The 9,112-nt window shown below is 35.8% G+C and overlaps 2 protein-coding genes across 2 annotated transcripts; both read right to left on the bottom strand.

The window, feature by feature from the left end:
* Nucleotides 1-107: 107 nt before the first annotated feature.
* Nucleotides 108-3,365, bottom strand: LOC145889425 (isovaleryl-CoA dehydrogenase, mitochondrial-like). Its single transcript, XM_082980377.1, has 9 exons — nt 3,114-3,365; nt 2,776-2,917; nt 2,448-2,617; nt 2,300-2,393; nt 1,955-2,182; nt 1,492-1,585; nt 1,185-1,266; nt 596-773; nt 108-417 (listed from the first exon to the last, which is right to left on the bottom strand). Exons 1-9 carry the CDS (start codon nt 3,300-3,302, stop codon nt 284-286), a joined length of 1,311 nt encoding a protein of 436 aa, XP_082836503.1. The 5' UTR covers nt 3,303-3,365; the 3' UTR covers nt 108-283.
* Nucleotides 3,366-4,119: 754 nt separating this feature from the next.
* Nucleotides 4,120-7,823, bottom strand: LOC145889427 (isovaleryl-CoA dehydrogenase, mitochondrial-like). Its single transcript, XM_082980380.1, has 9 exons — nt 7,534-7,823; nt 7,264-7,405; nt 7,019-7,188; nt 6,861-6,954; nt 6,505-6,732; nt 6,244-6,337; nt 5,775-5,856; nt 5,201-5,378; nt 4,120-4,803 (listed from the first exon to the last, which is right to left on the bottom strand). Exons 1-9 carry the CDS (start codon nt 7,705-7,707, stop codon nt 4,670-4,672), a joined length of 1,296 nt encoding a protein of 431 aa, XP_082836506.1. The 5' UTR covers nt 7,708-7,823; the 3' UTR covers nt 4,120-4,669.
* Nucleotides 7,824-9,112: the final 1,289 nt, after the last annotated feature.

Raw genomic sequence — 9,112 nt, 5'->3', positions numbered from 1 at the left:
AGCCCAGAAAATTAAATCGTGTGGTTTTGGATACACTATTTTTTAGCCAAATGGAAAAGATGCCTTTGGCGTTCCCAGAAAAACCTGTCCGAGTATCAAAGAAAAAGCCCATTGACAACACGAAAGCATTTAGTCAAGGTAAAGCGCGAAAAAACACGATCGAATATCAGGTAGCATTGATCAGCATAGTTTTAACGTATTTGGGCTTCAAGCAATTTTCAGCTACAATTGCAAAGCCATTCTATATGATAAAATGTGGTGAAAAACATTGAGCTCAATCCAATCACTTGAAAAGTTCGTTAAACGTGCGACCGATCAGCCACCGACGAACTTCACTTGTTCCAGCTCCAATTTCGTACAGTTTGGCGTCGCGAAGGAACCTGCCAGTCGGATAATCGTTGATGTACCCGTTTCCACCTGCACACAAAATGTAAAGTTAAATAATCAGCAAATGGGTTTGAAAGATGGGAAAGTTCCAATGTATCGTTATCAGCCGAAAGTAACACAAATAGTCAAATACATCATCTTTTTTCAAGGTAAACACAGCCAAAATGTCACAAACTTTCATAAACACTAACATTCTTATAAACCCTACCCAGTAGTTGAATTCCGTCCAGTGCTACCTTGGTGGCTGCCTCTGCAGCGTATAAGATTACCCCAGCGCAGTCTCGGTTATTGAAATATCCTTTGTCGCATGCTCGTGCCACTGTGTACATGTAAGACCTGCATGCACTTAAGGTTGTGTACATGTCTGCCATCTTGCCCTGAATTAGCTGCAAATATAAACACATTTTTATTGTTGATGTCCAGCATTTTTTACCACAATGGTCTTATGTACAAAGTCATGGAGAAATTGAAATTTTTAGTCATAAATGTTGCTTGAAATTATCTAGCAGCTCAAGGAACCATTAGGATTTTTTATGGAACCCTTTTCAGAAATGCTGCTGTAACCAATAAAAAATGAGGTTATATTAAAGTGACTTTTGGATAAGCATCAACATTTTTGTATACATGTGTAGGCTTTGAAAATGGTATTTAAAATTTACCTGATTTTTTAAAGAATCAAAACTGATATTTAATTTAGATATTGAATTAATAGGACAAACTTAATAACAATAATAATACATTTCCAGACTACAGAATTTGTACCATTTATACACCTTCAAAAAACTGATTAAACAAACCTGGAATTCGCCAATCTTTTGCCCAAACTGTTTGCGGTCGTGCACATATGGAAATGCGGTGTCAAGAACAGCTTGCATCAGCCTGTTTACAAAAAAGAAGCTTGTGCAAATTTCTAAACCTGCATTTGTGAGTTAGTGTGGCAAGATTTCTTGTTAAAATATGCAGAAAATTAATAGAAAAAAATTGCCAGAACACTAAATAGAGATGAAAATGTAAGATTGCAGATTTGAATTTGAATGCTACAAAATATTAATCAGCCAAAGCAACCAATACACAGTAAACTTCTGAAAAATTTTGTGAAATTACCCAAGAGGTCCAGCTGACAAAACAAGCCTCTCCAAATCCAGACCACTCATCAACACATAAACACCTTTATTTAGTGCTCCCAGCGTGTGTGTGGCTAATCAAAATAATGACAAAAAATGATAAATATGGTCAATTGCTCCAAATGCATGAGTAAGCAACTCAGATATTGACAACAGGAACATTAAAACAAGGTTTGAAATTCTATCCCAAGCAGGATTTTCTGAATGTGTTTTTTTTGTGCATTTGGATAAATTAAGGGACAGCAATAAGAAGAAGACCCAAAAAAACCTTACCAAGAGGTCCAGCAGAAGCACCAATTTTTTCTAGATCAAGGCCAAGGTATTGCTTGCTGCATAAAATTACCGACTCATGTCATGCCAATACGTGAAAAGCAAGAAGCAAACAATCTAATACTTAAGTGGTAAATCTTAAGTCAAAATCATGTCTTTCAAAGTACACTTACCAGGCACTTTGCAATCTTGAAAGATCAGTTCTCCAGTACTGGAACCTCGCATGCCAAGTTTGTCAAGTTTCTTCCCAGTGGAAAATCCTTCCATGTTTTTCTCAATTATGAATGCTGTGATGCCTTGGGTATTTGCACTGAGGTCTGTTTTTGCATACACAACCAATGTGTCTGCATCCGGGCCATTGGTGATCCAAAACTTATTTCCATTTAGAACGTAATAATCCCCTACAATGTTGGGACAAATACAAACAATTATTATCAAAATATTGGTGTCAAAAATAGCAGCACTTCATTGTTGATCTAAAAATATACGCAAAAGGTTACAACAGCCCAATATATTACCTTTCTTTTCAGCTTTTAGTTTCATAGAAACCACATCAGATCCAGATTCAGCTTCACTCATCGCTAGAGCACCAATTGACTCGCCAGAAATCAACTTTATGAAATGTACAAATAATTAAATTAAAAAGGAATTAACTTTTCAAAATACCTTCGGCAAGTACTTGGCCTTCTGTTCATCATTGCCATGTCGAACAATTTGGTTTATGCAGAGATTTGAATGGGCCCCATAACTTAATGCAATAGCTCCACTTGACCGTGACATTTCCTCCATAACAATACAATGTTCAAAAATGCCAAGTCCAGTGCCACCATCTTCAACTACAAAATAATTGCTTTTTTTCAACTAGTAATTTTAAAGACCATCAGTAACAGTGGTAGTAAAGGGTGGATTATTGTCAAATGAAATTTTTTTTATTTCAATTAAACCTAAATAATACTGAATCAAAAAATCACTTTAATCATGCAATTTATTTTACCTGGGGCTGTAATTCCCAGCAAGCCCATGTCGCCCAATTTCTTCCAAAAGGATCGCATTTGTGGAAAATTGTTAGTGCGGTCAATTTCATCAGCAAATGGGGTCAACTCATCTTTCAAAAACTTGGAAATGCTGTCTCGCAGCTACAAAGGTATACACAGATATCATTTATGCAAAACAAATATTAATGTTTCATAAAAAGAATTTCCTGTGACTTTTGTAAAAATCACTTAAATGATTGTTGTTGCATGAATTTTAATTATTTTTTTGCTTCAATCCGTCTTAAAAATGGTAGTTGCATCCTCAAGAGTAGTACTAATATTATAAAAGTACAGGAACCTGTTTTTGTTCTTCTGTAAACCCAAGAAGTTCGTCATCAATGGGAACCGACGTACTGTACTTTTTGGCTGTAATTGCAGATGGTGCTTTATTGCTTAAACTTTGCACAGCGTAACTTGAACGCCGTAAGCGGGAAAAAGTTCTCGACAATAATTTAATTGACCCCATGGTATAAATACAAAAATTCATCGACTAGTCTACAGAAACAAGTGCAATAATCGGATATCGTAATTACATAAGGTAGTGCGGATCGTCTTGCGTTACGTGGTAAATACCCTAACTTGATCTTATTTTTCTCCAGCTTATCCCATCGGAAAATATTACCGTATTTTACGGACCATAAAGCGCACCCGATTATAAGGCGCACTGTCAATAAATTGCTTTGATTAGTTTTTTGTTCATACATAAGGCGCACCGGGCTATAGAACGCAACGTATTTTAAGGAGTATGGGTTACCGTATAAAGCTCATTAAACAAAAACTTGTTACGTAATAAATGTAAGCAAGTCACAATAGTATGAATATCACAGTTGCTAGTTGCTTTTACCGTAGTTTATTGTGTAAGACGGTGGTTTATTTATAAATAGTATCGGTACTGGTTTTGAGTTTAGGCAATAAAGCACTACTTGATCCATACATTAGGCGCACCGGCTTATAAGGCGCACGATCAATTTATGAGGAAAAAAAAGGATTTAAGTTGCGCCTTATGGTCCGTAAAATACGGTACTACACCGGGTCACAAAGTTTTCGCCAAACCTGACCCACATGTAAGTCTGTGTAAAACGGAAATCTGTGCGAATTTTAATGATTAGGTGTGAACAGGGCAACCACCTGTTATTTTTTGTTATATATTGGAGTTGAAATACTACATGAAATCGTAGCGATAATATTCGCACAGATTTCTAGTTTGGCGAAAACTATCTTCCCATCCTATCAGACTTTAAAGAAACATTACATACGAATAATTTCATTTTTCGAAAATTGCATGTTGAAAAACATCAGCTGTACACATTGAATTTCACCAGATCAACACAAATCACACGCAAAAACGGTAGAAAATTAGGAAAATTCACGGAGGTAAACTCCCTTGTACGAATACACGTCCCTTTGTGAGAATAGGGATCAGATATATGTAACCTGACCTCGACATGTATTTTATTCGGACGTCACGCATTTCACGCCCCGTCCAAATAACATGAAAAATGCAGATTACACATTTACATGTCATAAGAGCGGTGCGGGACCTATTCCTGAGGAATGCGGAGAGACGGAATATTTAGGTTCGGTTAAGACCTCTATATTAGAAGGTGCAAAATTGGATGCAAGATAAACATTTAAAGGGGTGCCGAAAATGAGAGAAGCTGAGGAACCACTCTCTCAGAGGTAGGAGGCATGCATAACAATTTATTGCATATAGTTAGGAAATCAGTTCTCCTTATTTCACAAGAAATAACACGATAAAATTAAAGATTGAATGGAAAGTGTTTCATAAGTTTGGGATTGCAGCAACGTGAAGTTTCACAAAAATTAGACAAAAAAACATTGATCTCAATCCACTCATTTGAAAAGCTCGTTAAAGGTGCGACCGATCAGCCAGCGGCGAACTTCACTTGTTCCGGCTCCAATTTCGTACAATTTGGCGTCCCTGAGGAACCTGCCGGTCGGATAATCGTTGATGTAGCCGTTCCCACCTGCACACAAATATGCAGAAGTATTCTTCACAGTATAAGAAAAGATTTTTTTTAAATCCTTGTAAAAACAGCTGTGTTTCTATCAATGGGGACTTTTACATTATGACAAAACCCCTAAAGAAAGATTCCGTATTACACGGTAAATGGGAATGGGCGATCGCGGCAACAACAAAGTTCTCATTTTAGATGAATTCTATTGTCAGTATTTGCATTTAATATCATTTGTTGTCCTTAAAAATAGCAAAAATAATTTAATACACTGTTTGTGGTGTTTTATTTTTCCATAACTAGCTGCTCAGTTTAAAACCTTTGGGCAACTTGTCATTGATTTACACTTCACGAACCAAAAATGGTACCACTGGAAAACACAAATTTTAAATACTGAGATAAATCCTACCCAGTAGTTGAATTCCGTCCAGTGCTACCTTGGTGGCTGCCTCTGCAGTGTATAAGATTACCCCAGCGCAGTCGCGATTATTGAAATATCCATTGTCGCATGCTCGTGCCACTGTGTACATGTAAGACCTGCATGCACTTAAGGTTGTGTACATGTCTGCCATCTTTCCCTGAATTAGCTGCAAACATAAACACATTTTTTTTTCTGTTACAACCGAATCAGTGCATCATTACATATCGTACACACAATAGCAATATGAAATGTATACCTCGGTGGTTCCCAACTTTCACATCTCTGACTAAATGTGCACACCCAAAACAAAAATGACCTTTTCTTGGGAGATATTTACAGTGTTAACCGCTTGTTAGGAACGAATTCACTTGCGTAATACCGTAATTTGTTTTTATATCACCGTATTGGCTAATAGGTCACGCAGTTTGTCATGGAAATAAAATGTGTCCAAAACTTTAGGTTAACTTGTGAAAACAATGCACCATTTGACCATCCAGTTAATATCGTTTTCTTTTCTTAGAATATTTTTCCACCAAACAAAACTGTCTTTGATGAAACAAACCTGAAATTCACCAATCTTTTGCCCAAACTGTTTGCGGTCGTGCACATATGGAAATGCGATGTCAAGAATAGCTTGCATCAGCCTGACCACAAAAAAGAAAACACTTTTACCATATACAACCATTGTGTAGTATATATGAAAAAATTAAATTCGAACATGCAGAAAATTTCATCGAAATGCATTGAAAAGTAATGAAGCACAAAATAAACATGACTATACATAAATTGCAAATACCAATTTAATAGTCTGTTCTTCTGGCACAATAAAAACGTAACTTTTTTAAGTGACGTTTCATATACTATTGGCATGCTTAATCATATTGGCATGGTTAATCATCAATTTGTTTACAACAGAAACATAATTGCACTCGGGTGAACCAGAACGAATTTTCCAGAACAGAATTGTTTTGGGCTGACATGTTAATTATTTGATAGAAAGTAAGAAGCAAAAGAGGCCCAGACAACCCTACCCAACGGGTCCAGCTGCAGCACCAAGTCTCTCTAGATCAAGGCCAGTCATCAGAACATACACTCCCTTGTTTATTGCTCCCAATATGTTGCTAACTATACAAAATTATCAATTTATGACAAGCACATGTATGACAAGTGAGAAGCATAAACCTTACAGTCATGCAATCTTCAGCCATAACTACATATTAGGAAAAAAGTATAAAAAAAAGTTTTACAAGTAAATACATGCAACACAGTGATGTTATTCGAAGTACACTTACCAGGCACTTTGCAATCTTGAAAGATCAGTTCTCCAGTACTGGAACCTCGCATGCCAAGTTTGTCAAGTTTCTTCCCAGTGGAAAATCCTTCCATGCCTTTTTCAATTATGAATGCTGTGATGCCATGGGTATTTGCACTGAGGTCTGTTTTTGCATACACAACCAACGTGTCTGCATCCGGGCCATTGGTGATCCAAAACTTATTTCCATTCAAAATGTAGTAATCTCCTAGCATGGTGGGACAAAGTTAGTGAATTTGGAAGAAACTTTTCAAAAAAAACTCCATATGTCCTCATTTGATTTATTATCATGCAGTTGCAAAAGTTTACAAAAGTTCTTTAGCTTATTTTTTGCACCTTTCTTTTCAGCTTTTAGTTTCATAGAAACCACATCAGATCCAGAGCCAGGCTCACTCATCGCAAGAGCACCGACCAACTCACCAGAAATTAACTGAGAAAACAAATAAATCAGTGTAAAACAAAATCATTCAATAATGAAATCTATTTTCAAATACCTTCGGCAAGTACCTAGCTTTCTGTTCATCATTGCCATGTCGAACAATTTGGTTTAAACAGAGATATGAATGGGCCCCATAACTTAAAGCAATAGCTCCACTTGATCGTGACATTTCCTCCATGACAATACAAGCCTCAAATATTCCAAGTCCAGCGCCACCATCTTCAACTACAATGGATTTTTTTCAGTTTTACAAAATAAATAGAATATATAAAAATTGGCAAAGAAAGAAATTCATTTCACCTGGGGCTGTAATTCCCAGCAAGCCCATGTCACCCAATTTCTTCCAAAAGGAACGCATTTGTGGAAAATCATCGGTGCGGTCGATTTCATTAGCGAGTGGGGTTAACTCATCCTTCAGAAACTTGGAAACGCTGTCTCGCAACTAAAAGTATGGATATAGTTGCATTACTGGAAACATATCTCAACCACTTCTTTGGCAAAATGATTGTATTTTAGCTTTTTTTGAACTTGCTTTTAATATTTAAAGCACATTCGGAACAAAAAAAACACCTGTTTTTGTTCTTCGGTAAAACCAAGAAGATCGTCATCGATGGGAACCGACGAACTGTAGTTTTTGGCTGTTATAATTGAAACAGATGATGATTTATTTTTCAAGCATTGCACTGCGTATCTTGAAAGCGATGGTCGTGAAAAAAATCTCGACATTACTTGAATCGACCCCATAACGATGAAGAAATGCCGCAGCTAAACAAAAACAAATGCAGCAGCAATGGACAGGTAATATCTATAACATGTACCAGTTCCGGGCGCCGCCATAAACGTTAAAAAACTATAGAAATATAAACATTACACGTTTCCAACTTAACTATTAGCACAAACCATAGAATACTAAAACATGGAATGGAAACTCTTTTCGTCACGCATGAGTAACACTTTACGCAAAATGAAAAATGCATTGGGTTAAATGCGATTTTGGCGTTTTTCGGCGGCGAAAAAGTCTAAGTTAATGTAACCACAAGAATTTATTTAAATGTAATTCAAGTAGTTTCATCCTTAATCTTTTGAAATATGTGGATGATTTTAATTATGACGCGCTATAATGCACTTTTTGACCGTGTGTTACAAGTCACCTTACAGACTAAAAAATTGTTAATACGTCTTCGCGTCAACCTCAAATATGACGTAAGACATGTAATTACGTCATTCAAGTGATGACGTAATGTTTTAGATTTGCATATTTGCCTAAAAAGCAATCCTGGGATTCAGAAACCTAATTTTTGAACAAAACAGTCTGACCCAGAGGTCACATATTTGCAGTCATTATTGGGTATGTATCAAAATGTTTCATAACTCCGCTTTCTGTAAAGATATATGTTGGACAGATAGTACAGTACTACATGAAGTAGTTTTTGGCCCAAAATGTCAGATTGTAGCCTTTGTAAACCAGATAAAATGGGGTCAAATTTTGCTGCTTAATTTTAAAGATTGTATTCACTTGGTTAACCATACTTAAATCTGGCCGTTTATATCTTTTGTGCAAATAATATTAAATAATAAATAAATAGTGGTAACTTGTAACTATCTAAACAATATTGACATAATTAAATAAATTCTTGTGTCATTTTTTATATTCCATTGGTTTTGAGCAATTCATGCCACATATGAGCCGATGCTCTGTGAATATTAATGAACTTGCTTTTGTTGTACTAGTAATCTACTTTAAACATTTTTCCCACACATCACTGAGTTTTCTATTTGATTTCATTGTAAATATATGGTTGTATATTGGCATTTTTGTCCGAAAGTTCGACTTTTAAGTGTTGATTAGTCTAATATCCCTGAGAAGAAAACAAATCAAATTGGATGGAAATCATTTTTGTCAAACTATTGCACACATAACAGAAGTATATTTTTTTACTCTTATCATAACAGTTGGTTGAATGCTTATGACACAGTTGAAAATATGTAATGTTTTGTTGAACTAAACATAATTGACTTTTGTTTCAGCCAAATTGGACCTTTATATATTAAAAATACCCTTTTTCACTAGTCATTTTTTTTCTTCGCAGATTAGTTTTAAGTAAAACACAACAGAATTTGATTTAGATATGTATTAAAAAGCTTCTGA

Source organism: Ascidia mentula, chromosome 2 (genome assembly GCF_947561715.1).
Source record: "Ascidia mentula chromosome 2, kaAscMent1.1, whole genome shotgun sequence".
NCBI classification, from domain to species: Eukaryota; Metazoa; Chordata; class Ascidiacea; order Phlebobranchia; family Ascidiidae; genus Ascidia; species Ascidia mentula.
This window is presented reverse-complemented; position numbering and strand designations above follow the sequence as displayed.

What these genes read in the sequence shown, in the direction of transcription:
- LOC145889425 (XM_082980377.1), bottom strand. Translation starts at nt 3,302, where the DNA reads ATGAATTTTTGTATTTATACCATGGGGTCAATTAAATTATTGTCGAGA. An exon ending in AGGCCAAGTACTTGCCGAAG is followed by an intron (nt 2,394 to 2,447) that starts GTATTTTGAAAA and finishes CATTTCATAAAG; the next exon opens with TTGATTTCTGGCGAGTCAAT. An exon ending in GGACGGAATTCAACTACTGG is followed by an intron (nt 418 to 595) that starts GTAGGGTTTATA and finishes TTTTGTGTGCAG; the next exon opens with GTGGAAACGGGTACATCAAC.
- LOC145889427 (XM_082980380.1), bottom strand. Translation starts at nt 7,707, where the DNA reads ATGGGGTCGATTCAAGTAATGTCGAGATTTTTTTCACGACCATCGCTT. An exon ending in AAGCTAGGTACTTGCCGAAG is followed by an intron (nt 6,955 to 7,018) that starts GTATTTGAAAAT and finishes TTGTTTTCTCAG; the next exon opens with TTAATTTCTGGTGAGTTGGT. An exon ending in GGACGGAATTCAACTACTGG is followed by an intron (nt 4,804 to 5,200) that starts GTAGGATTTATC and finishes ATTTGTGTGCAG; the next exon opens with GTGGGAACGGCTACATCAAC.